This window comes from Heptranchias perlo, unplaced genomic scaffold (assembly GCF_035084215.1).
Source record: "Heptranchias perlo isolate sHepPer1 unplaced genomic scaffold, sHepPer1.hap1 HAP1_SCAFFOLD_156, whole genome shotgun sequence".
Lineage (NCBI taxonomy): Eukaryota > Metazoa > Chordata > Chondrichthyes > Hexanchiformes > Hexanchidae > Heptranchias > Heptranchias perlo.
In genome coordinates this window covers 54281-81664 of record NW_027138817.1, presented here as the reverse complement: position 1 = coordinate 81664, position 27384 = coordinate 54281, and the positions used below count along the sequence as shown (strand labels likewise).

General features: G+C 56.7%; 1 protein-coding gene across 1 annotated transcript in view; it reads left to right on the top strand.

The window, feature by feature from the left end:
- Positions 1 to 27384, top strand: part of acp2 (acid phosphatase 2, lysosomal) — an 82245-nt gene that overhangs the window by 26076 nt on the left and 28785 nt on the right. The window contains exons 6-7 of the mRNA XM_067977511.1: positions 3820 to 3911; positions 12263 to 12369. Coding sequence (XP_067833612.1) covers positions 3820 to 3911; positions 12263 to 12369 — 199 coding nt within the window. The remainder of the gene's footprint in view (positions 1 to 3819; positions 3912 to 12262; positions 12370 to 27384) is intronic.

The following is a 27384-nucleotide window of genomic DNA, read 5'->3' as shown; positions in this document are numbered from 1 at the left end:
AGCTCTCCCAATTTTGGCACAAGTCCCCAGATGTTAGTAAGGAGAGCCTTGCAGGGTCGACTGGGCTTGGTTTGCCGTTGTCGTGTCCGGTGCCGGGTGGTCCGTCCGGCTTTATTCTTGTTATGACTTTTCGTAGCGAGATTTTACAACTGAGTGGCTTGCTCGGCCATTTCAGAGGGCAATTATGAATCAACCACATTGCTGTGGGTCTGGAGTCACATATGGGCCAGACCGGGTAAGGACGGCAGGTTTCCTTCCCTAAAGGACATTAGTGAACCAGATGGGTTTTTACAACAACCCGGTAGTTTCATGGCCATCGTTACTGATACTAGTATTTTAATTCCAGATTTTTATTTAATTAATTGAATTTAAATTCGCCAGCTGCCGTGGCGGGATTTGAACTCATGACTCTGGATTTTAGTCCAGGCCTCTGGGTTACTAGTCCAGTAACATAACTACTATGCTACCGTACCCGAAGATAGGGTGAGATGTAATAAGGTGGGAGGAGGCTTGTGTGGAGCATAAGCACACTGGCATGGATCATTTGGGCCAAACGTCCTGTTTCTATGCTGTAAATTCTATGTAATTCAATGTGTATTGCAGCCAGATAGGCCAGTTTGTGGAATTCACAATTAAAGCAGTGAGAGTTAGTTGGCTCAGCTCAGGTCCATAAGCCAGGATGCCCCCAATTTATGTTGAACAGCAGGAGATGCCCTCTTTAAACCCACTCCCCAATGGGACAGGAGAGGTAACCGGCTTTAGTGACAAGCCTACTGGCTAAGCATTACGGGCAGGAAGTCAGCGACTCTTAGCAGAGCCTCCCCGTCTGGCTATATTTTCCATCAACTGCCCCACCCAAACCTCCACGGTGGTGTGGAGCAGGAAGAGAAGTCATTGCCTGAGATGCTCTAGTCATGATCAGATAGGTAAGAGTGGAACCAAGCGAGGGCAGTCCCACCCATCTGGACGACGGCGGAGAGGCGTTGGAGGAGGATGGTGTGGTCGACCGTGACAAAGGTTGCAGGCAGGTCGAGAAGGATGAGGAGGGAGAGTTCACCACAGTCACAGTGATAGAGGACGTCATTTGTAGTTTTGATTAGGGCCATTTCAGTGCTGAGGCAGGGGTGGAAACCTGGTAGGAGGGGTTCCCTCGCCACTGATTCCATCCCTTTCCCTGGCCACTGTCTCAGGCTGAACCAGAGAGTTCACAACTTCAGTGTCCTATTTGACCCTGAGATGAGCTTCTGACCACATATCTGCTCCATCACCAAGACCGCCCACTTCCACCTCCGTAACATCGTCCGTCTCCGCCCCCTGCCTCAGCCCATCTACTGCTGAAACCCTTATCCGTGCCTTTGATGCCTCCAGACTCGACTATTCCAATGCTCTCCTCATCGACCTTGCTTCCTCCGTAAACTTCAGCTCTGCTGCCTGTATCCTAACACACACCAAGTCCCGTTCACCCATCACCCGCTGTGCTCGCTGACCTACACTGACTCCCAGTCCGGGAACGCCTCGATTTTAAAATTCCCATCCTTGTTTTCAAATCCCTCCATGGCCTCGCCCTTCCCTATCTCTGTAACCTCCTCCAGCCCTACGACCCCCCGAGATCTCTGTAACCTCCTCCAGCCCTACGACCCTCCGAGATCTCTGTAACCTCCTCCAGCCCTACGACCCTCCGAGATCTCTGTAACCTCCTCCAGCCCTACGACCCTCCGAGATCTCTGTAACCTCCTCCAGCCCTACGACCCTCCGAGATCTCTGTAACCTCCTCCAGCCCTACGACCCTCCGAGATCTCTGTAACCTCCTCCAGCCCTACGACCCTCCGAGATCTCTGTAACCTCCTCCAGCCCTACGACCCTCCGAGATCTCTGTAACCTCCTCCAGCCCTACGACCCTCCGAGATCTCTGTAACCTCCTCCAGCCCTACGACCCTCCGAGATCTCTGTAACCTCCTCCAGCCCTACGACCCTCCGAGATCTCTGTAACCTCCTCCAGCCCTACGACCCTCCGAGATCTCTGTAACCTCCTCCAGCCCTACGACCCCCCGAGATCTCTGTAACCTCCTCCAGCCCTACGACCCCCCGAGATCTCTGTAACCTCCTCCAGCCCTACAACCCTCCGAGATCTCTGCAGTCCTCCAATTCTGGCCTCTTGCGCATCCCCGATTTTATTCGCTCCACCAATGGCGGCCGTGCCTTCAGCTGCCTAGGCCCTAAGCTCTGGAATTCCCTCCCTAAACCTCTCCCTCTCTCCCCTCCTTTAAGACCCTCCCTAAACCCAGGTCTTCGATCAAGCTTGTGATGACCCCTTCTAATGCCTCCTTCTTCGGCCTCTTTGAAGCTGTGGGACATTTTTCTACGTTAAAGGCGCGATATAAATGCAAGTTGTTTGAGAGGTTGTGGTTATCCCCATTTCAGCCCATAAAATGGGCTCAAGGGCCGACTGGTTTTAAACAAGAGACTGCGAGGTGTGGGGTGGAGGCCCGGAGTGGGAAGGTAAATTGATGCAGTTAGAAGTTGGCTGAAAGACGGGTAATGCCGAAAACAAGTCAGCTAGCCCACAGAAGGGATGGGATGGGGTGGGGTTTATGATATTTTTCTCCACTGTGTTTTTGAGAAGAGAAGGGAGATTGCACTAAGTAAGTGCAATTTGCTTTGACTGTTACTCTGAAATACAGCAGCTCAATGACTCGTGTCAGGTCTTGTCCAGTCACATGTATCTTAGGTCTGCCTTTGAAAAGATTCGAGAAGCACACATGTGTAAGAATTGGAAGAGGTTACAGAGATCTCGGAGGGTCACAGGGATGGAGGAGGTTAGAGATCTCGGAGGGTTGTAGGGCTGGAGGAGGTTACAGAGATCTCGGAGGGTTGTCGGGCTGGAGGAGGTTACAGAGATCTCGGGGGGTTGTCGGGCTGGAGGAGGTTACAGAGATCTCGGAGGGTTGTCGGGCTGGAGGAGGTTACAGAGATCTCGGGGGGTTGTAGGGCTGGAGGAGGTTACAGAGATCTCGGAGGGTCACAGGCATGGAGGAGGTTACAGAGATCTCGGAGGGTTGTATCTCGGTGGGGATCTCGGTGGGGATCAAATGCAGATACAAAAGTTGTAACCGGAGAAAAATCTGGAAGCAAGTCCTCCCAGCCGCAGCATTCATCCTCCAGACCCATGGGAAGCAGGTTATTGTCTGGGAGCAGGGTCTGGTTTCACTAACTGTCCCCACACTGACCCATCTCTGGGAGGAGGGTCTGGTTTCACGAACTGTCCCCACACTGACCCATCTCTGGGAGGAGGGTCTGGTTTCACTAACTGTCCCCACACTGACCCATCTCTGGGAGGAGGGTCTGGTTTCACTAACTGTCCCCACACTGACCCATCTCTGGGAGGAGGGTCTGGTTTCACTAACTGTCCCCACACTGACCCATCTCTGGGAGGAGGTTCTGGTTTCACTAACTGACCCCACACTGACCCATCTCTGGGAGGAGGGTCTGGTTTCACTAACTGTCCCCACACTGACCCATCTCTGGGAGGAGGGTCTGGTTTCACTAACTGTCCCCACACTGACCCATCTCTGGGAGGAGGGTCTGGTTTCACTAACTGTCCCCACACTGACCCATCTCTGGGAGGAGGGTCTGGTTTCACTAACTGTCCCCACACTGACCTATCTCTGGCCAGGACGATACATTATCCAATCCCAGTCTGAGTGTTGTCACTCAGTAACTCTGTATTCAGCAGCCCGTACGGTGGTAGTGTTCGTGTGTGCTCCTGTTTTCAACTTCTGTTCCTTTTACTCTGATTCTAAAGCTTTGTTCTTGTTGCAGGTGAGCTCCTTGGTCGTATTCTCCGGAACATTACAAAAGCAACTGATGCCAGTACTCCCACTCCTCGCCTCAAAATGATCATGTACTCAGCGGTGAGTCAACCGAGAGCCTCCAGTAAACTGAGGGTATTAAATACAAGCGATCGGCGGTCTTCAGTACCCCGCCCCCGTCGACAGTCTTCAATACCCCGCCCCCGTCGACAGTCTTCAGTACCCCCCGCCCCCGTCGACAGTCTTCAGTACCCCCCGCCCCCGTCGACAGTCTTCAGTACCCCGCCCCCGTCGACAGTCTTCAATACCCCGCCCCCGTCGACAGTCTTCAGTACCCCCCGCCCCCGTCGACAGTCTTCAGTACCCCCCGCCCCCGTCGACAGTCTTCAATACCCCGCCCCCGTCGACAGTCTTCAATACCCCGCCCCCGTCGACAGTCTTCAGTACCCCGCCCCCGTCGACAGTCTTCAATACCCCGCCCCCGTCGACAGTCTTCAATACCCCGCCCCCGTCGACAGTCTTCAGTACCCCGCCCCCGTCGACGGTCTTCAGTACCCCGCCCCCGTCGACAGTCTTCAATACCCCGCCCCCGTCGACAGTCTTCAGTACCCCGCCCCCGTCGACAGTCTTCAGTACCCCCCGCCCCCGTCGACAGTCTTCAGTACCCCCCGCCCCCGTCGACAGTCTTCAATACCCCGCCCCCGTCGACAGTCTTCAATACCCCGCCCCCGTCGACAGTCTTCAGTACCCCCCGCCCCCGTCGACAGTCTTCAATACCCCGCCCCCGTCGACAGTCTTCAATACCCCGCCCCCGTCGACAGTCTTCAGTACCCCGCCCCCGTCGACAGTCTTCAGTACCCCGCCCCCGTCGACAGTCTTCAGTACCCCCCGCCCCCGTCGACAGTCTTCAGGACCCCCCGCCCCCGTCGACAGTCTTCAATACCCCGCCCCCGTCGACAGTCTTCAGTACCCCGCCCCCGTCGACGGTCTTCAGTACCCCGCCCCCGTCGACAGTCTTCAATACCCCGCCCCCGTCGACAGTCTTCAGTACCCCGCCCCCGTCGACAGTCTTCAGTACCCCCCGCCCCCGTCGACAGTCTTCAGTACCCCCCGCCCCCGTCGACAGTCTTCAATACCCCGCCCCCGTCGACAGTCTTCAATACCCCGCCCCCGTCGACAGTCTTCAGTACCCCCCGCCCCCGTCGACAGTCTTCAATACCCCGCCCCCGTCGACAGTCTTCAATACCCCGCCCCCGTCGACAGTCTTCAGTACCCCGCCCCCGTCGACAGTCTTCAGTACCCCGCCCCCGTCGACAGTCTTCAGTACCCCCCGCCCCCGTCGACAGTCTTCAGGACCCCCCGCCCCCGTCGACAGTCTTCAATACCCCGCCCCCGTCGACAGTCTTCAGTACCCCGCCCCCGTCGACAGTCTTCAGTACCCCGCCCCCGTCGACAGTCTTCAGTACCCCCCGCCCCCGTCGACAGTCTTCAGTACCCCCCGCCCCCGTCGACAGTCTTCAGTACCCCCCGCCCCCGTCGACAGTCTTCAGTACCCCCCGCCCCCGTCGACAGTCTTCAGTACCCCCCGCCCCCGTCGACAGTCTTCAGTACCCCCCGCCCCCGTCGACAGTCTTCAATACCCCGCCCCCGTCGACGGTCTTCAGTACCCCGCCCCCGTCGACAGTCTTCAGTACCCCCCGCCCCCGTCGACAGTCTTCAGTACCCCGCCCCCGTCGACAGTCTTCAGTACCCCGCCCCCGTCGACGGTCTTCAGTACCCCGCCCCCGTCGACAGTCTTCAGTACCCCCCGCCCCCGTCGACAGTCTTCAGTACCCCGCCCCCGTCGACAGCCTTCAGTACCCCCCGCCCCCGTCGACAGTCTTCAGTACCCCCCGCCCCCGTCGACAGTCTTCAGTACCCCGCCCCCGTCGACGGTCTTCAGTACCCCCCGCCCCCGTCGACAGTCTTCAGTACCCCGCCCCCGTCGACGGTCTTCAGTACCCCGCCCCCGTCGACGGTCTTCAGTACCCCCCGCCCCCGTCGACGGCCTTCAGTACCCCGCCCCCGTCGACAGTCTTCAATACCCCGCCCCCGTCGACAGTCTTCAGTACCCCCCGCCCCCGTCGACAGTCTTCAATACCCCGCCCCCGTCGACAGTCTTCAATACCCCGCCCCCGTCGACGGTCTTCAATACCCCCCGCCCCCGTCGACGGTCTTCAATACCCCGCCCCCGTCGACAGTCTTCAGTACCCCCCGCCCCCGTCGACAGTCTTCAGTACCCCGCCCCCGTCGACAGTCTTCAGTACCCCGCCCCCGTCGACGGTCTTCAGTACCCCCCGCCCCCGTCGACGGTCTTCAGTACCTCGCCCCCGTCGACAGTCTTCAGTACCCCCCGCCCCCGTCGACAGTCTTCAGTACCCCCCGCCCCCGTCGACAGTCTTCAATACCCCGCCCCCGTCGACGGTCTTCAGTACCCCCCGCCCCCGTCGACGGCCTTCAGTACCCCGCCCCCGTCGACAGTCTTCAGTACCCCCCGCCCCCGTCGACGGTCTTCAATACCCCGCCCCCGTCGACAGTCTTCAATACCCCCCGCCCCCGTCGACAGTCTTCAGTACCCCCCGCCCCCGTCGACAGTCTTCAGTACCCCCCGCCCCCGTCGACGGTCTTCAGTACCCCGCCCCCGTCGACGGTCTTCAGTACCCCGCCCCCGTCGACAGTCTTCAGTACCCCCCGCCCCCGTCGACAGTCTTCAGTACCCCGCCCCCGTCGACAGTCTTCAATACCCCACCCCCGTCGACGGTCTTCAATACCCCGCCCCCGTCGACAGTCTTCAGTACCCCCCGCCCCCGTCGACAGTCTTCAATACCCCGCCCCCGTCGACAGTCTTCAGTACCCCCCGCCCCCGTCGACAGTCTTCAATACCCCGCCCCCGTCGACAGTCTTCAGTACCCCCCGCCCCCGTCGACAGTCTTCAGTACCCCGCCCCCGTCGACAGTCTTCAGTACCCCGCCCCCGTCGACGGTCTTCAGTACCCCGCCCCCGTCGACAGTCTTCAGTACCCCGCCCCCGTCGACAGTCTTCAGTACCCCCCGCCCCCGTCGACGGCCTTCAGTACCCCGCCCCCGTCGACAGTCTTCAGTACCCCCCGCCCCCGTCGACAGTCTTCAGTACCCCCCGCCCCCGTCGACAGTCTTCAGTACCCCGCCCCCGTCGACAGTCTTCAGTACCCCGCCCCCGTCGACGGTCTTCAGTACCCCGCCCCCGTCGACAGTCTTCAGTACCCCGCCCCCGTCGACAGTCTTCAGTACCCCGCCCCCGTCGACGGTCTTCAGTACCCCGCCCCCGTCGACAGTCTTCAGTACCCCGCCCCCGTCGACAGTCTTCAGTACCCCGCCCCCGTCGACAGTCTTCAGTACCCCCCGCCCCCGTCGACGGCCTTCAGTACCCCGCCCCCGTCGACAGTCTTCAGTACCCCGCCCCCGTCGACGGCCTTCAGTACCCCGCCCCCGTCGACAGTCTTCAATACCCCGCCCCCGTCGACAGTCTTCAGTACCCCCCGCCCCCGTCGACGGTCTTCAGTACCCCGCCCCCGTCGACAGTCTTCAATACCCCGCCCCCGTCGACAGTCTTCAGTACCCCGCCCCCGTCGACAGTCTTCAATACCCCGCCCCCGTCGACAGTCTTCAGTACCCCCCGCCCCCGTCGACAGTCTTCAGTACCCCCCGCCCCCGTCGACAGTCTTCAGTACCCCCAGCCCCCGTCGACGGTCTTCAGTACCCCGCCCCCGTCGACGGTCTTCAGTACCCCGCCCCCGTCGACAGTCTTCAGTACCCCGCCCCCGTCGACAGTCTTCAATACCCCGCCCCCGTCGACAGTCTTCAGTACCCCGCCCCCGTCGACAGTCTTCAGTACCCCGCCCCCGTCGACGGCCTTCAGTACCCCGCCCCCGTCGACAGTCTTCAGTACCCCGCCCCCGTCGACGGCCTTCAGTACCCCGCCCCCGTCGACAGTCTTCAGTACCCCCGCCCCCGTCGACGGCCTTCAGTACCCCACCCCCGTCGACGGTCTTCAGTACCCCGCCCCCGTCGACGGTCTTCAGTACCCCGCCCCCGTCGACAGTCTTCAGTACCCCCCGCCCCCGTCGACGGCCTTCAGTACCCCACCCCCGTCGACGGTCTTCAGTACCCCGCCCCCGTCGACGGTCTTCAGTACCCCGCCCCCGTCGACGGTCTTCAGTACCCCCCGCCCCCGTCGACGGCCTTCAGTACCCCCCGCCCCCGTCGACGGTCTTCAGTACCCCCCGCCCCCGTCGACGGTCTTCAGTACCCCGCCCCCGTCGACGGTCTTAAGTACCCCGCCCCCGTCGACGGTCTTCAGTACCCCCCGCCCCCGTCGACGGTCTTAAGTACCCCGCCCCCGTCGACGGTCTTCAGTACCCCCCGCCCCCGTCGACGGTCTTAAGTACCCCGCCCCCGTCGACGGTCTTCAGTACCCCCCGCCCCCGTCGACGGTCTTCAGTACCCCCCGCCCCCGTCGACGGTCTTAAGTACCCCGCCCCCGTCGACGGCCTTCAGTACCCCGCCCCCGTCGACGGCCTTCAGTACCCCGCCCCCGTCGACGGTCTTCAGTACCCCCCGCCCCCGTCGACGGTCTTCAGTACCCCCCGCCCCCGTCGACGGTCTTCAGTACCCCCCGCCCCCGTCGACGGTCTTCAGTACAACTCAATGCTCAGTCTGCAAATGATGCCGCACTGTCCTGACTCTCAGGTTTCTGGCAGCATGTGTGCACAGAATACCATCAGAAGTGGCACCCGATCAGGAGTCTCAGAAACCACCACTCGCCTACTTGTGAAGCTATTAGAAGCTGGGTGATGGGGACGGGGCACTCATTGCCCACACAACATTAACATCCTGTTATCCTGCTAAAACTTTATTACCCCTTCGCGTTGCAGCCGTCTGCCTGCTGAGAGCAGCTTTCGCAGAGACACCTTGTGCTGTGAACCACCCCGTGCTCGCAGGACAGACGTTCACAGGGCAAAGAAAGACGAAAGCAGGGAGTCGGGTTGATGGGTGCAGTGAATGCTGTTTAAGGCTCCTGGACTTGACCTGCCTGTCTTGTCCTTCGTAATGTACAACACAGGCCGCTGTGTTCGGCCCCTGTCCCCAATGCAGTATCCATCACGTTTCAGCGTTGAGCCTCGAGGGATGCCCGGCGGAGTGGGGAGACGCGGGTCACCTGTCTTATTTTTGTGTGTATTCAGCCAGTTTTCTTCCACCTGTTCACTCGGGCACACAGACCAAGAGAAGGGAAAAACCGGATGGGTGGTCCCTACGTGATGGCCAATCACCTCCAGCACCCAGCTGAAGTGGGTCCAAATCAGTCCTCAGAAGGTCACTCTACCCCATCTGTTGATAGTGTCGGGGCATTCTGTCAATCTGAAACACACACCTCACCTGATAAGCCAGGCTCCGAGGTAGCAGTGTCACTCTGAATCAGAAGGTTGTGGATCCAAGCCTGACTCCAGCATGGACTCCCCTGGTTTAGAATGGTGATTCCAGTAGACTCTCTCTTTAGCGGAGGGTGTGACCTGTTTCTTTAGCGTCGGCATGGGCTGAAACTTCTGCCTCTGCCATCTCCTTGTTGGAAATGCTGGGGAGACGAGCTCGGAGTCCTTGGGGGCAATTTTAACCCCCCCCCGGAGAGGCGAGGGGGTGGGGTGGGGGTTAAAATTACAAAAATCGGAAACCCAACCCCAACTCTCCTCCAGTTTTAACGGAGGGGGGGTTGGGGAGCAGGCGACTAGTTTTAAATTTAAAGACTGCGAGCCGGGTTTGCTCGGGTTCAGGAGCCCCGGCAGCTGAAGGAAGGCGAGAACAGCCGGATCAAGCAGGTGGGTGCTTTTCCAGCACTGCTTTTGGAGCAGGAGTGCTTCCCCCCCCCCCTCCGCCAAGGTAACCTGGTCCCCTCCCCACGATCAGGCCCTCCTCCTCCCCGCGGCCCACCGACCCACACCCCCCCCCCATCATCTCTCTCTCCGTGCCTCCCTCCACGATCTCCCCCTCTCTCCTCTGCGCTGCCTGACTGCGGCCTGGTACCACAGCCCTTCCTGTCCAATGGCCTCTCAGCCTGGCTGCCGGCCGGGGAACGGAGACAAAAAATTTAAATGAGGTCCTGCCAGGTGGGAGGAGGCTCGTGTGGAGCATAAACACGGCCGAATGGCCTGTTCCTGTGCTGTACGTTCTGAGTAATTCTATGTAATACGATGATGCGGAGGCTGCGGGAGACCCCGTGTTCCAGTTGTTGAGCTCAGTGGCACGGTATCGAACCCTCGATCGTCCCCAACTTCACGTTACAGCGTTCCGTTACTCCAGCGGGCTCCGTTACACCCTCCGCTCCGGGACGTTACATCGTTGACCTTCCGTGCCCTTTACCCTTGGTTTACATTAGCTTCCTTTAGCTCAGCATTCCAGAGACACTGTCTCTAGGGTGGAGATCCATGGCCCTCTCTCATAAGCTGCTCGCCTAACACCATCTCGGGGAAAGGTAAAAGCAACTAAGACAGATTTATCTACTAGAAGGTCCGAACTACACCAGGAACGCTCTTGATGGCTCCAGCTTGTGCCCGTCACGAAGGGACCATGAGGGGCTGGGCTGAATGGAACATGTTCCAGACACCACCTCTTTCAGCAGTTTGATCACAAAATGGAACCTGAACACAGTCTCCCTTAATAGCTTCTCTAACATGCTGCTGTAGTTTAGATCTGCAGGATATCTGTGATCAGTTGTGGGTATGGTAGTGATTATGTTACTGGATTAGTAATCCAGAGACATGAGTTCAAATCTGGGGAATTTAAATTCAGTTAATTAAGTAAAATCTGGAATAATAAAAGCTAGTATCAGTAATGGTGGACATGAAACTACCGGATTGTCATAAAAACACATCTGGTTCACTAATGTCCTTTAGGGAAGGAAACTTGCCGCCCTTACCCGGTCTGGCCTATATGTGACTCCAGACCCACAGCAATGTGGTTGATTCTTAATTGCCCTCTGAAATGGCCTAGCAAGCCACTCAGTTGTCAAGAAGGCCACCTTCCCAAGGGCAATTAGGGACAGGCAATAAATGCTGGCCGTGCCACATCCCATGAATGAATAAAATAAAAAATATTGCAGCATAACTGCGACCAGGATCGCCGCGTCGGCCATTTTGCCTGGGAGATCTTATCTCGCTCGTCACTTCATCCACTGCCATTCTCTTGGGCAACAAGAGAAGGCTGAACATCCTTGCCTCACTCGGTTATTAATTTGGTCTGATCCATGAATCTCTCGCCTATCTGTACTGTATTTATACCCTGGTATCAGCCTTGGCTGAGCGGTAGCACTCTCCCCTCTGAGACAGAAGGCCATGGGCAAGCCCCACTCCGGAGACTTAAGAACAAAATCTAGGCTGACACTCCAGTGCAGTACTGAGGGAGCGCTGCCCTGTCGGAGGGTCGGTACTGAGGGAGCGCTGCCCTGTCGGAGGGTCGGTACTGAGGGAGCGCTGCCCTGTCGGAGGGTCTGTACTGAGGGAGTGCTGCACTGTCGGAGGGTCTGTACTGAGGGAGCGCCGCACATTCGGAGGGTCAGTACTGAGGGAGCGCCGTACTGTCGGAGGGTCAGTACTGAGGGAGCGCCGCACTGTCGGAGGGTCAGTACCGAGGGAGCTCTGCACTGTTGGAGGTGCCGTCTTTCAGATAAGACTTTAAACCGAGGCCCCGTCTGCCCTCTCGGGTAGATGTAAAAGATCTGATGGCACTATTGAAAGCAGAGCAGGGGAGTTCTTCCCGGTGTCCTGGCCAATATTTATCCCTCAATCAACATCAATAAAACGGATGATCTGGTCATTTATTACATATCTGGGATCTTGCTGTGCGCAAATTGGCTGCCACGTTTCCTACATTACAACAGTGACTACACTTCAAAAGTACTCCATTGGCTGTAAAGTGGTTTGAGACTCCCCTAGTTAGGTTCAGATCAGCCATGATCTTATTGAATGGCGGAGCAGGCTAGAGGGGCCGATTGGCCTACTCCTGCTCCTATTTCTTGAGACGGTCTGAAGTGGTTAAAGGCACGATATAAGTGCAAGTTCTTTTGATTCCTTTTACCTGAAATGCAGCAGAATCAAACAAAGCTGACTTGTTACATTTGGACCCAGCGCCCCAGGCTGGGGAGAATTAAAACCGGCCAGGTGTTCCTGCTCCTGAGCCGTGGCCCTGTGGGGATGCCGGGCCAGGATGTCCCGCACAGCCGAATAACTTGCTCTCACCCACCGTCTCGCCTCGGGCGTGAAGTCTGGTCACGTGAATGATGGAGAATGGAACTGCCTGTGGAACCGCAGCCTGACTACACTTCAGGGGAAGAGGGGTTTGGAGAACGATTTCTAACCCGCTTAAAAATTTGCGTCCTTTCCACAGCACGATATAACGCTCGTGGCTCTACAGATGGCCCTGGACGTGTACAGCGGCATCACTCCTCCGTACGCTTCCTGTCACATGTTTGAGCTCTACCAAGAGGATGATGGGTAGGTGCCGGGGGCTCTGTTTGAAACGCACACCCTGCTGGCTCCCCTTCACAGAAGCATGCCTTTCTGCACTGCCCCCCGCTAATGGTGAAGGAACAGCCTCGTGGGCAAGGGCACAGATTGCTGCCACCCCCACGCCTCAAATCCGCATATTCATTTGTGGTTCCTGCATGTCTGCTGATCATTTCTGCATGCTCACGGTTTCTGTTCCCGGTGACGGTGTCCGTGTTCTTGGTAACTGTGTCCGTGTTCCCGGTGACGGTGCCCGTGTTCTTGGTAACGGTGTCCATATTCCCGGTGACTGTGTCCGTGTTCTTGGTAACGGTGTCCATGTTCCCGGTGACGGTGTCCGTGTTCTTGGTAACGGTGTCCGTGTTCTTGGTAACTGTGTCCGTGTTCCCGGTGACGGTGCCCGTGTTCTTGGTAACGGTGTCCATGTTCCCGGTGACTGTGTCCGTGTTCTTGGTAACGGTGTCCATGTTCCCGGTGATGGTGCCCGTGTTCTTGGTAACGGTGTCCATGTTCCCGGTGACTGTGTCCGTGTTCCCGGTGACGGTGTCCATGTTCCCGGTGACGGTGTCCGTGTTCTTGGTAACGGTGTCCGTGTTCCCGGTGACGGTGCCCGTGTTCTTGGTAACGGTGTCCGTGTTCCCGGTGACTGTGCCCGTGTTCTTGGTAACTGTGTCCATGTTCCCGGTGACGGTGTCCGTGTTCTTGGTAACGGTGTCCGTGTTCCCGGTGACGGTGTCCGTGTTCTTGGTAACGGTGTCCATGTTCCCGGTGACGGTGTCCGTGTTCTTGGTAACGGTGTCCGTGTTCCCGGTGACGGTGCCCGTGTTCTTGGTAACAGTGTCCCTTTTCCCAGTGATGGTTTCTGTTCCCGGTGACGGTTTCTGTTCCCAGTGATGGTTTCTGTTCCCAGTGATGGTTTCTGTTCCCGGTGACGGTTTCTGTTCCCGGTGACTGTGTCCCTGTTCCCAGTGACGGTTTCTGTTCCCGGTGACTGTGTCCCTGTTCCCGGTGACTGTGTCCCTGTTCCCGGTGACTGTGTCCCTGTTCCCGGTGACTGTGTCCCTGTTCCCGGTGACGGTTTCTGTTCCCAGTGATGGTTTCTGTTCCCAGTGATGGTTTCTGTTCCCGGTGACGGTTTCTGTTCCCGGTGACTGTGTCCGTGTTCCCGGTGACGGTTTCTGTTCCCGGTGACTGTGTCCCTGTTCCCGGTGACGGTTTCTGTTCCCAGTGATGGTTTCTGTTCCCAGTGATGGTTTCTGTTCCCGGTGACTGTTTCTGTTCCCAGTGATGGTTTCTGTTCCCGGTGACTGTGTCCCTGTTCCCGGTGACGGTTTCTGTTCCCGGTGACGGTTTCTGTTCCCGGTGACTGTGTCCCTGTTCCCAGTGATGGTTTCTGTTCCCGGTGACGGTTTCTGTTCCCAGTGATGGTTTCTGTTCCCGGTCACTGTGTCCCTGTTCCCGGTGACGGTTTCTGTTCCCGGTGACTGTGTCCGTGTTCCAGTGACGGTTTCTGTTCCCGGTGACTGTGTCCGTGTTCCCAGTGACGGTTTCTGTTCCCGGTGACTGTGTCCATGTTCCAGTGATGGTTTCTGTTCCCGGTGACTGTGTCCGTGTTCCCGGTGACGGTTTCTGTTCGCGGTGACTGTGTCCATGTTCCAGTGACGGTTTCTGTTCCCGGTGACTGTGTCCATGTTCCAGTGATGGTTTCTGTTCCCGGTGACTGTGTCCATGTTCCCGGTGACGGTTTCTGTTCGCGGTGACTGTGTCCGTGTTCCCGGTGACGGTTTCTGTTCCCGGTGACGGTTTCTGTTCCCGCTGACTGAATCAGTTCCTGGTGACGGTGTCCATGTTCCCGGTGATGGTTTCTGTTCCCGGTGACTGTTTCCGTTCCTGGTAACGGTGTCCATTTTTCCGGTGACGTTATTTGTTTCCGGTGACGTTATTTGTTCCCCGTGACAGTGTCCGTGTTCCTGGTGACGATATCCCTGTTCTCAGTGACCGGATCTGTTCCCGGTGACGGTGTCCGTGTTCCCGGTGACTGTATCTGTTCCCGGTGACTGTATCTGTTCCCGGTGACTGTATCTGTTCCCGGTGTCGGTGTCGGTGTTCCCGGTGTCGGTGTTCCCAGTGACGATGTCCGTGTTCCCAGTGACTGTTTAAGTTCCTGGTAATGGTGTCCGTTTTTCTGGTAACGGTGTCCCTGTTCCCGGTGACTGTGTCCGTGTTCCAGTGACGGTTTCTGTTCCCGGTGACTGTGTCCATGTTCCAGTGATGGTTTCTGTTCCCGGTGACTGTGTCCGTGTTCCCAGTGATGGTTTCTGTTCGCGGTGACTGTGTCCGTGTTCCCAGTGATGGTTTCTGTTCCCGGTGACTGTGTCCGTGTTCCAGTGACGGTTTCTGTTTGCAGTGACTGTGTCCGTGTTCCAGTGACGGTTTCTGTTCCCGGTGACTGTGTCCGTGTTCCAGTGATGGTTTCTGTTCCCGGTGACTGTGTCCGTGTTCCAGTGACGGTTTCTGTTCCCGGTGACTGTGTCCGTGTTCCAGTGACGGTTTCTGTTCCCGGTGACTGTGTCCGTGTTCCCAGTGACGGTTTCTGTTCCCGGTGACTGTGTCCGTGTTCCCAGTGATGGTTTCTGTTCGCGGTGACTGTGTCCGTGTTCCCAGTGATGGTTTCTGTTCCCGGTGACTGTGTCCGTGTTCCAGTGACGGTTTCTGTTCTCGGTGACTGTGTCCGTGTTCCCAGTGATGGTTTCTGTTCCCGGTGACTGTGTCCGTGTTCCAGTGATGGTTTCTGTTCCCGGTGACTGTGTCCGTGTTCCCAGTGACGGTTTCTGTTCTCGGTGACTGTGTCCGTGTTCCCAGTGACGGTTTCTGTTCGCGCTGACTGTGTCCGTGTTCCCAGTGATGGTTTCTGTTCCCGGTGACTGTGTCCGTGTTCCAGTGACGGTTTCTGTTCGCGGTGACTGTGTCCGTGTTCCAGTGACGGTTTCTGTTCGCGGTGACTGTGTCCGTGTTCCCAGTGACGGTTTCTGTTCCCGGTGACTGTGTCCGTGTTCCAGTGACGGTTTCTGTTCTCGGTGACTGTGTCCGTGTTCCCAGTGATGGTTTCTGTTCCCGGTGACTGTGTGCGTGTTCCAGTGATGGTTTCTGTTCCCGGTGACTGTGTCCGTGTTCCCAGTGACGGTTTCTGTTCTCGGTGACTGTGTCCGTGTTCCCAGTGACGGTTTCTGTTCGCGCTGACTGTGTCCGTGTTCCCAGTGATGGTTTCTGTTCCCGGTGACTGTGTCCGTGTTCCAGTGACGGTTTCTGTTCGCGGTGACTGTGTCCGTGTTCCAGTGATGGTTTCTGTTCCCGGTGACTGTGTCCGTGTTCCAGTGACGGTTTCTGTTCCCGGTGACTGTGTCCATGTTCCAGTGACGGTTTCTGTTCCCGGTGACTGTGTCCATGTTCCAGTGACGGTTTCTGTTCCCGGTGACTGTGTCCATGTTCCCAGTGATGGTTTCTGTTCGCGGTGACTGTGTCCGTGTTCCCAGTGATGGTTTCTGTTCCCGGTGACTGTGTCCGTGTTCCATTGACGGTTTCTGTTCTCGGTGACTGTGTCCGTGTTCCCAGTGATGGTTTCTGTTCCCGGTGACTGTGTCCGTGTTCCAGTGATGGTTTCTGTTCCCGGTGACTGTGTCCGTGTTCCCAGTGATGGTTTCTGTTCTCGGTGACTGTGTCCGTGTTCCCAGTGACGGTTTCTGTTCGCGCTGACTGTGTCCGTGTTCCCAGTGATGGTTTCTGTTCCCGGTGACTGTGTCCGTGTTCCAGTGACGGTTTCTGTTCGCGGTGACTGTGTCCGTGTTCCAGTGATGGTTTCTGTTCCCGGTGACTGTGTCCGTGTTCCAGTGACGGTTTCTGTTCCCGGTGACTGTGTCCATGTTCCAGTGACGGTTTCTCTTCCCGGTGACTGTGTCCATGTTCCAGTGACGGTTTCTGTTCCCGGTGACTGTGTCCATGTTCCAGTGACGGTTTCTGTTCGCGGTGACTGTGTCCATGTTCCCAGTGATGGTTTCTGTTCGCAGTGACTGTGTCCGTGTTCCAGTGACTGTTTCTGTTCCCGGTGACTGTGTCCGTGTTCCCAGTGATGGTTTCTGTTCCCGGTGACTGTGTCCGTGTTCCCAGTGACGGTTTCTGTTCCCGGTGACTGTGTCCGTGTTCCCAGTGATGGTTTCTGTTCCCGGTGACTGTGTCCGTGTTCCCAGTGATGGTTTCTGTTCCCGGTGACTGTGTCCGTGTTCCCAGTGATGGTTTCTGTTCCCGGTGACTGTGTCCGTGTTCCAGTGATGGTTTCTGTTCCCGGTGACTGTGTCCGTGTTCCAGTGATGGTTTCTGTTCGCGGTGACTGTGTCCGTGTTCCCAGTGACGGTTTCTGTTCGCGGTGACTGTGTCCGTGTTCCCAGTGACGGTTTCTGTTCCCGGTGACTGTGTCCGTGTTCCCAGTGATGGTTTCTGTTCCCGGTGACTGTGTCCATGTTCCAGTGATGGTTTCTGTTCCCGGTGACTGTGTCCGTGTTCCCAGTGACGGTTTCTGTTCGCGGTGACTGTGTCCGTGTTCCCAGTGACGGTTTCTGTTCCCGGTGACTGTGTCCGTGTTCCCAGTGATGGTTTCTGTTCGCGGTGACTGTGTCCGTGTTCCCAGTGATGGTTTCTGTTCCCGGTGACTGTGTCCATGTTCCAGTGATGGTTTCTGTTCCCGGTGACTGTGTCCGTGTTCCCGGTGACGGTTTCTGTTCGCGGTGACTGTGTCCGTGTTCCCGGTGACGGTTTCTGTTCCCGGTGACTGTGTCCGTGTTCCCGGTGACGGTTTCTGTTCCCGGTGACTGTGTCCGTGTTCCAGTGACGGTTTCTGTTCCCGGTGACTGTGTCCGTGTTCCCAGTGATGGTTTCTGTTCGCGGTGACTGTGTCCGTGTTCCAGTGATGGTTTCTGTTCCCGGTGACTGTGTCCGTGTTCCAGTGATGGTTTCTGTTCGCGGTGACTGTGTCCGTGTTCCAGTGATGGTTTCTGTTCCCGGTGACTGTGTCCATGTTCCAGTGACGGTTTCTGTTCCCGGTGACTGTGTCCGTGTTCCAGTGATGGTTTCTGTTCCCGGTGACTGTGTCCGTGTTCCAGTGACGGTTTCTGTTCGCGGTGACTGTGTCCATGTTCCCAGTGATGGTTTCTGTTCGCAGTGACTGTGTCCGTGTTCCAGTGACTGTTTCTGTTCCCGGTGACTGTGTCCGTGTTCCCAGTGATGGTTTCTGTTCCCGGTGACTGTGTCCGTGTTCCCAGTGACGGTTTCTGTTCCCGGTGACTGTGTCCGTGTTCCCAGTGATGGTTTCTGTTCCCGGTGACTGTGTCCGTGTTCCCAGTGATGGTTTCTGTTCCCGGTGACTGTGTCCGTGTTCCAGTGATGGTTTCTGTTCCCGGTGACTGTGTCCGTGTTCCAGTGATGGTTTCTGTTCGCGGTGACTGTGTCCGTGTTCCCAGTGACGGTTTCTGTTCGCGGTGACTGTGTCCGTGTTCCCAGTGACGGTTTCTGTTCCCGGTGACTGTGTCCGTGTTCCCGGTGACGGTTTCTGTTCGCGGTGACTGTGTCCGTGTTCCCAGTGACGGTTTCTGTTCCCGGTGACTGTGTCCGTGTTCCCAGTGACGGTTTCTGTTCGCGGTGACTGTGTCTGTGATCCCAGTGATGGTTTCTGTTCCCGGTGACTGTGTCCGTGTTCCATTGATGGTTTCTGTTCCCGGTGACTGTGTCCGTGTTCCCAGTGACGGTTTCTGTTCCCGGTGACTGTGTCCATGTTCCCAGTGACGGTTTCTGTTCGCGGTGACTGTGTCCGTGTTCCCAGTGACGGTTTCTGTTCCCGGTGACTGTGTCCGTGTTCCCAGTGACGGTTTCTGTTCTCGGTGACTGTGTCCGTGTTCCAGTGATGGTTTCTGTTCCCGGTGACTGTGTCCGTGTTCCCAGTGACGGTTTCTGTTCCCGGTGACTGTGTCCGTGTTCCCAGTGACGGTTTCTGTTCCCGGTGACTGTGTCCGTGTTCCCGGTGACGGTTTCTGTTCCCGGTGACTGTGTCCGTGTTCCAGTGATGGTTTCTGTTCGCGGTGACTGTGTCCGTGTTCCCAGTGATGGTTTCTGTTCCCGGTGACTGTGTCCGTGTTCCCAGTGACGGTTTCTGTTCCCGGTGACTGTGTCCGTGTTCCAGTGATGGTTTCTGTTCGCGGTGACTGTGTCCGTGTTCCCAGTGATGGTTTCTGTTCGCGGTGACTGTGTCCGTGTTCCCAGTGATGGTTTCTGTTCCCGGTGACTGTGTCCGTGTTCCCAGTGATGGTTTCTGTTCGCGGTGACTGTGTCCGTGTTCCAGTGATGGTTTCTGTTCCCGGTGACTGTGTCCGTGTTCCAGTGATGGTTTCTGTTCGCGGTGACTGTGTCCGTGTTCCAGTGACGGTTTCTGTTCCCGGTGACTTTGTCCGTCTTCCAGTGATGGTTTCTGTTCCCGGTGACTGTGTCCGTGTTCCAGTGATGGTTTCTGTTCCCGGTGACTGTGTCCATGTTCCAGTGACGGTTTCTGTTCCCGGTGACTGTGTCCGTGTTCCAGTGATGGTTTCTGTTCCCGGTGACTGTGTCCGTGTTCCCAGTGACGGTTTCTGTTCGCGGTGACTGTGTCCGTGTTCCCAGTGACGGTTTCTGTTCCCGGTGACTGTGTCCGTGTTCCCAGTGACGGTTTCTGTTCGCGGTGACTGTGTCTGTGATCCCAGTGATGGTTTCTGTTCCCGGTGACTGTGTCCGTGTTCCCAGTGATGGTTTCTGTTCCCGGTGACTGTGTCCGTGTTCCAGTGATGGTTTCTGTTCCCGGTGACTGTGTCCGTGTTCCCAGTGACGGTTTCTGTTCGCGGTGACTGTGTCCGTGTTCCCAGTGACGGTTTCTGTTCCCGGTGACTGTGTCCGTGTTCCCAGTGACGGTTTCTGTTCCCGGTGACTGTGTCCGTGTTCCAGTGATGGTTTCTGTTCCCGGTGACTGTGTCCGTGTTCCCAGTGACGGTTTCTGTTCCCGGTGACTGTGTCCGTGTTCCCAGTGACGGTTTCTGTTCCCGGTGACTGTGTCCGTGTTCCCGGTGACGGTTTCTGTTCCCGGTGACTGTGTCCGTGTTCCAGTGATGGTTTCTGTTCGCGGTGACTGTGTCCGTGTTCCCAGTGATGGTTTCTGTTCCCGGTGACTGTGTCCGTGTTCCCAGTGACGGTTTCTGTTCCCGGTGACTATGTCCGTGTTCCAGTGATGGTTTCTGTTCGCGGTGACTGTGTCCGTGTTCCCAGTGATGGTTTCTGTTCGCGGTGACTGTGTCCGTGTTCCCAGTGATGGTTTCTGTTCCCGGTGACTGTGTCCGTGTTCCCAGTGATGGTTTCTGTTCGCGGTGACTGTGTCCGTGTTCCAGTGATGGTTTCTGTTCGCGGTGACTGTGTCCGTGTTCCAGTGATGGTTTCTGTTCGCGGTGACTGTGTCCGTGTTCCAGTGATGGTTTCTGTTCGCGGTGACTGTGTCCGTGTTCCAGTGATGGTTTCTGTTCGCGGTGACTGTGTCCGTGTTCCAGTGATGGTTTCTGTCCGCGGTGACTGTGTCCGTGTTCCCAGTGATGGTTTCTGTTCGCGGTGACTGTGTCCGTGTTCCAGTGATGGTTTCTGTTCGCGGTGACTGTGTCCGTGTTCCAGTGATGGTTTCTGTTCCCGGTGACTGTGTCCGTGTTCCAGTGATGGTTTCTGTTCGCGGTGACTGTGTCCGTGTTCCAGTGATGGTTTCTGTTCCCGGTGACTGTGTCCATGTTCCAGTGACGGTTTCTGTTCCCGGTGACTGTGTCCGTGTTCCAGTGATGGTTTCTGTTCGCGGTGACTGTGTCCGTGTTCCCAGTGACGGTTTCTGTTCGCGGTGACTGTGTCCGTGTTCCAGTGACGGTTTCTGTTCGCGGTGACTGTGTCCGTGTTCCAGTGATGGTTTCTGTTCGCGGTGACTGTGTCCGTGTTCCCAGTGACGGTTTCTGTTCCCGGTGACTGTGTCCGTGTTCCCGGTGACGGTTTCTGTTCGCGGTGACTGTGTCCGTGTTCCCAGTGACTGTTTCTGTTCCCGGTGACTGTGTCCGTGTTCCCAGTGACGGTTTCTGTTCGCGGTGACTGTGTCTGTGATCCCAGTGATGGTTTCTGTTCCCGGTGACTGTGTCCGTGTTCCATTGATGGTTTCTGTTCCCGGTGACTGTGTCCGTGTTCCCAGTGACGGTTTCTGTTCCCGGTGACTGTGTCCATGTTCCCAGTGACGGTTTCTGTTCGCGGTGACTGTGTCCGTGTTCCCAGTGACGGTTTCTGTTCCCGGTGACTGTGTCCATGTTCCCAGTGACGGTTTCTGTTCCCGGTGACTGTGTCCGTGTTCCAGTGACGGTTTCTGTTCCCGGTGACTGTGTCCGTGTTCCCAGTGACGGTTTCTGTTCCCGGTGACTGTGTCCGTGTTCCCAGTGACGGTTTCTGTTCCCGGTGACTGTGTCCGTGTTCCCGGTGACGGTTTCTGTTCCCGGTAACTGTGTCCGTGTTCCAGTGATGGTTTCTGTTCGCGGTGACTGTGTCCGTGTTCCCAGTGATGATTTCTGTTCCCGGTGACTGTGTCCGTGTTCCCAGTGACGGTTTCTGTTCCCGGTGACTGTGTCCGTGTTCCAGTGATGGTTTCTGTTCGCGGTGACTGTGTCCGTGTTCCCAGTGATGATTTCTGTTCGCGGTGACTGTGTCCGTGTTCCCAGTGATGGTTTCTGTTCCCGGTGACTGTGTCCGTGTTCCCAGTGATGGTTTCTGTTCCCGGTGACTGTGTCCGTGTTCCCAGTGATGGTTTCTGTTCGCGGTGACTGTGTCCGTGTTCCAGTGATGGTTTCTGTTCGCGGTGACTGTGTCCGTGTTCCCAGTGACGGTTTCTGTTCCCGGTGACTGTGTCCGTGTTCCAGTGACGGTTTCTGTTCCCGGTGACTGTGTCCGTGTTCCAGTGGCGGTTTCTGTTCCCGGTGACTGTGTCCGTGTTCCCAGTGACGGTTTCTGTTCCCGGTGACTGTGTCCGTGTTCCAGTGATGGTTTCTGTTCCCGGTGACTGTGTCCGTGTTCCAGTGATGGTTTCTGTTCGCGGTGACTGTGTCCGTGTTCCAGTGATGGTTTCTGTCCCCGGTGACTGTGTCCGTGTTCCCAGTGATGGTTTCTGTTCCCGGTGACTGTGTCCGTGTTCCCAGTGATGCTTTCTGTTCCCGGTGACTGTGTCCGTGTTCCAGTGATGGTTTCTGTTCCCGGTGACTGTGTCCGTGTTCCCAGTGATGGTTTCTGTTCGCAGTGACTGTGTCCATGTTCCAGTGATGGTTTCTGTTCCCGGTGACTGTGTCCGTGTTCCCAGTGATGGTTTCTGTTCCCGGTGACTGTATCCATGTTCCAGTGACGGTTTCTGTTCGCGGTGACTGTGTCCGTGTTCCCAGTGATGGTTTCTGTTCGCGGTGACTGTGTCCGTGTTCCCAGTGATGGTTTCTGTTCCCGGTGACTGTGTCCGTGTCCCCAGTGACGGTTTCTGTTCCCGGTGACTGTGTCCGTGTTCCCAGTGACGGTTTCTGTTCCCGATGACTGTGTCCGTGTTCCCAGTGATGGTTTCTGTTCGCGGTGACTGTGTCCGTGTTCCCAGTGATGGTTTCTGTTCGCGGCGACTGTGTCCGTGTTCCCAGTGACGGTTTCTGTTCCCGGTGACTGTGTCCGTGTTCCCAGTGACGGTTTCTGTTCCCGGTGACTGTGTCCGTGTTCCCAGTGATGGTTTCTGTACGCGGTGACTGTGTCCGTGTTCCCAGTGATGGTTTCTGTTCGCGGTGACTGTGTCCGTGTTCCCAGTGACGGTTTCTGTTCCCGGTGACTGTGTCCGTGTTCCAGTGACGGTTTCTGTTCCCGGTGACTGTGTCCGTGTTCCAGTGACGGTTTCTGTTCCCGGTGACTGTGTCCGTGTTCCCAGTGACGGTTTCTGTTCCCGGTGACTGTGTCCGTGTTCCAGTGATGGTTTCTGTTCCCGGTGACTGTGTCCGTGTTCCCAGTGATGGTTAATGTTCGCAGTGACTGTGTCCGTGTTCCCAGTGATGGTTTCTGTTCCCGGTGACTGTGTCCGTGTTCCCAGTGATGGTTTCTGTTCCCGGTGACTGTGTCCGTGTTCCCAGTGACGGTTTCTGTTCGCGGTGACTGTGTCCATGTTCCAGTGATGGTTTCTGTTCCCGGTGACTGTGTCCGTGTTCCCAGTGACGGTTTCTGTTCCCGATGACTGTGTCCGTGTTCCAGTGACGGTTTCTGTTCCCGGTGACTGTGTCCGTGTTCCCAGTGACGGTTTCTGTTCCCGGTGACTGTGTCCGTGTTCCAGTGATGGTTTCTGTTCGCGGTGACTGTGTCCGTGTTCCCAGTGATGGTTTCTGTTCGCGGTGACTGTGTCCGTGTTCCCAGTGATGGTTTCTGTTCGCGGTGACTGTGTCCGTGTTCCCAGTGACGGTTTCTGTTCCCGGTGACTGTGTCCATGTTCCAGTGACGGTTTCTGTTCCCGGTGACTGTGTCCGTGTTCCAGTGACGGTTTCTGTTCCCGGTGACTGTGTCCGTGTTCCCAGTGACGGTTTCTGTTCCCGGTGACTGTGTCCGTGTTCCAGTGATGGTTTCTGTTCCCGGTGACTGTGTCCGTGTTCCAGTGATGGTTTCTGTTCGCGGTGACTGTGTCCGTGTTCCAGTGATGGTTTCTGTCCCCGGTGACTGTGTCCGTGTTCCCAGTGATGGTTTCTGTTCCCGGTGACTGTGTCCGTGTTCCCAGTGATGCTTTCTGTTCCTGGTGACTGTGTCCGTGTTCCAGTGATGGTTTCTGTTCCCGGTGACTGTGTCCGTGTTCCCAGTGATGGTTTCTGTTCGCAGTGTCTGTGTCCATGTTCCAGTGATGGTTTCTGTTCCCGGTGACTGTGTCCGTGTTCCCAGTGATGGTTTCTGTTCCCGGTGACTGTATCCATGTTCCAGTGACGGTTTCTGTTCGCGGTGACTGTGTCCGTGTTCCCAGTGATGGTTTCTGTTCGCGGTGACTGTGTCCGTGTTCCCAGTGATGGTTTCTGTTCCCGGTGACTGTGTCCGTGTTCCCAGTGACGGTTTCTGTTCCCGGTGACTGTGTCCGTGTTCCCAGTGACGGTTTCTGTTCCCGATGACTGTGTCCATGTTCCCAGTGATGGTTTCTGTTCGCGGTGACTGTGTCCGTGTTCCCAGTGATGGTTTCTGTTCGCGGTGACTGTGTCCGTGTTCCCAGTGACGGTTTCTGTTCCCGGTGACTGTGTCCGTGTTCCCAGTGACGGTTTCTGTTCCCGGTGACTGTGTCCGTGTTCCCAGTGATGGTTTCTGTACGCGGTGACTGTGTCCGTGTTCCCAGTGATGGTTTCTGTTCGCGGTGACTGTGTCCGTGTTCCCAGTGACGGTTTCTGTTCGCGGTGACTGTGTCCGTGTTCCCAGTGATGGTTAATGTTCGCAGTGACTGTGTCCGTGTTCCCAGTGATGGTTTCTGTTCGCAGTGACTGTGTCCGTGTTCCAGTGATGGTTTCTGTTCCCGGTGACTGTGTCCATGTTCCAGTGATGGTTTCTGTTCCCGGTGACTGTGTCCGTGTTCCCAGTGACGGTTTCTGTTCCCGGTGACTGTGTCCGTGTTCCCAGTGATGGTTTCTGTGCGCGGTGACTGTGTCCGTGTTCCAGTGATGGTTTCTGTTCCCGGTCACTGTGTCCGTGTTCCCAGTGACGGTTTCTGTTCCCGGTGACTGTGTCCCTGTTCCCAGTGACGGTTTCTGTTCCCGGTGACTGTGTCCGTGTTCCCAGTGACGGTTTCTGTTCCCGGTGACTGTGTCCGTGTTCCCAGTGACGGTTTCTGTTCCCGGTGACTGTGTCCGTGTTCCCAGTGATGGTTTCTGTGCGCGGTGACTGTGTCCGTGTTCCCAGTGATGGTTTCTGTTCCCGGTGACTGTGTCCGTGTTCCCAGTGACGGTTTCTGTTCGCGGTGACTGTGTCCGTGTTCCCAGTGATGGTTTCTGTTCGCAGTGACTGTGTCCGTGTTCCAGTGATGGTTTCTGTTCCCGGTGACTGTGTCCGTGTTCCCAGTGACGGTTTCTGTTCCCGGTGACTGTGTCCGTGTTCCCAGTGATGGTTTCTGTTTGCGGTGACTGTGTCCGTGTTCCCAGTGACGGTTTCTGTTCCCCGTGACTGTGTCCGTGTTCCAGTGACGGTTTCTGTTCGCGGTGACTGTGTCCGTGTTCCCAGTGACGGTTTCTGTTCGCAGTGACTGTGTCCGTGTTCCAGTGACGGTTTCTGTTCGCGGTGACTGTGTCCGTGTTCCAGTGATGGTTTCTGTTCGCGGTGACTGTGTCCGTGTTCCAGTGATGGTTTCTGTTCGCGGTGACTGTGTCCGTGTTCCAGTGACGGTTTCTGTTCGCGGTGACTGTGTCCGTGTTCCAGTGATGGTTTCTGTTCGCGGTGACTGTGTCCGTGTTCCAGTGATGGTTTCTGTTCGCGGTGACTGTGTCCGTGTTCCAGTGACGGTTTCTGTTCGCGGTGACTGTGTCCGTGTTCCAGTGATGGTTTCTGTTCCCGGTGACTGTGTCCGTGTTCCCAGTGATGGTTTCTGTTCCCGGTGACTGTGTCCGTGTTCCAGTGATGGTTTCTGTTCCCGGTGACTGTGTCCGTGTTCCAGTGATGGTTTCTGTTCCCGGTGACTGTGTCCGTGTTCCAGTGACGGTTTCTGTTCGCGGTGACTGTGCCGTGTTCCCAGTGATGGTTTCTGTTCCCGGTGACTGTGTCCGTGTTCCCAGTGATGGTTTCTGTTCCCGGTGACTGTGTCCGTGTTCCAGTGACGGTTTCTGTTCGCGGTGACTGTGCCGTGTTCCCAGTGATGGTTTCTGTTCCCGGTGACTGTGTCCGTGTTCCAGTGACGGTTTCTGTTCCCGGTGACTGTGTCCGTGTTCCAGTGATGGTTTCTGTTCCCGGTGACTGTGTCCGTGTTCCCAGTGATGGTTTCTGTTCCCGGTGACTGTGTCCATGTTCCAGTGATGGTTTCTGTTCCCGGTGACTGTGTCCGTGTTCCAGTGACGGTTTCTGTTCGCGGTGACTGTGTCCGTGTTCCCAGTGATGGTTTCTGTTCGCGGTGACTGTGCCGTGTTCCCAGTGATGGTTTCTGTTCCCGGTGACTGTGTCCGTGTTCCAGTGATGGTTTCTGTTCCCGGTGACTGTGTCCGTGTTCCAGTGATGGTTTCTGTTCCCGGTGACTGTGTCCGTGTTCCAGTGATGGTTTCTGTTCCCGGTGACTGTGTCCGTGTTCCAGTGACGGTTTCTGTTCGCGGTGACTGTGCCGTGTTCCCAGTGATGGTTTCTGTTCCCGGTGACTGTGTCCGTGTTCCCAGTGATGGTTTCTGTTCGCGGTGACTGTGTCCATGTTCCAGTGACGGTTTCTGTTCGCGGTGACTGTGTCCGTGTTCCAGTGACGGTTTCTGTTCGCGGTGACTGTGCCGTGTTCCCAGTGATGGTTTCTGTTCCCGGTGACTGTGCCGTGTTCCCAGTAATGGTTTCTGTTCCCGGTGACTGTGTCCGTGTTCCCAGTGACCGTTTCTGTTCGCGGTGACTGTGTCCATGTTCCAGTGATGGTTTCTGTTCCCGGTGACTGTGTCCATGTTCCAGTGATGGTTTCTGTTCGCGGTGACTGTGTCCGTGTTCCCAGTGATGGTTTCTGTTCGCGGTGACTGTGTCCGTGTTCCAGTGATGGTTTCTGTTCCCGGTGACTGTGTCCGTGTTCCAGTGATGGTTTCTGTTCCCGGTGACTGTGTCCGTGTTCCCAGTGATGGTTTCTGTTCCCGGTGACTGTGTCCGTGTTCCCAGTGATGGTTTCTGTTCCCGGTGACTGTGTCCGTGTTCCCAGTGACGGTTTCTGTTCGCGGTGACTGTGTCCATGTTCCAGTGATGGTTTCTGTTCGCGGTGACTGTGTCCGTGTTCCAGTGATGGTTTCTGTTCGCGGTGACTGTGTCCATGTTCCCAGTGACGGTTTCTGTTCGCGGTGACTGTGTCCGTGTTCCAGTGATGGTTTCTGTTCGCGGTGACTGTGTCCATGTTCCAGTGATGGTTTCTGTTCGCGGTGACTGTGTCCGTGTTCCAGTGATGGTTTCTGTTCGCGGTGACTGTGTCCATGTTCCAGTGATGGTTTCTGTTCGCGGTGACTGTGTCCATGTTCCCAGTGACGGTTTCTGTTCGCAGTGACTGTGTCCGTGTTCCCAGTGACGGTTTCTGTTCCCGGTGACTGTGTCCGTGTTCCCAGTGACGGTTTCTGTTCGCGGTGACTGTGTCCGTGTTCCCAGTGACGGTTTCTGTTCGCGGTGACTGTGTCCGTGTTCCTAGTGACGGTTTCTGTTCCCGGTGACTGTGTCCGTGTTCCAGTGATGGTTTCTGTTCCCGGTGACTGTGTCCGTGTTCCCAGTGACGGTTTCTGTTCCCGGTGACTGTGTCCGTGTTCCCAGTGACGGTTTCTGTTCGCGGTGACTGTGTCCGTGTTCCAGTGACGGTTTCTGTTCGCGGTGACTGTGTCCGTGTTCCCAGTGACGGTTTCTGTTCGCGGTGACTGTGTCCGTGTTCCAGTGACGGTTTCTGTTCGCGGTGACTGTGTCCGTGTTCCCAGTGATGGTTTCTGTTCCCGGTGACTGTGTCCGTGTTCCCAGTGACGGTTTCTGTTCGCGGTGACTGTGTCCGTGTTCCCAGTGATGGTTTCTGTTCCCGGTGACTGTGTCCATGTTCCCAGTGACGGTTTCTGTTCCTGGTGACTGTGTCCGTGTTCCAGTGATGGTTTCTGTTCCTGGTGACTGTGTCCGTGTTCCAGTGATGGTTTCTGTTCGCGGAGACTGTGTCCATGTTCCCAGTGACGGTTTCTGTTCCCGGTGACTGTGTCCGTGTTC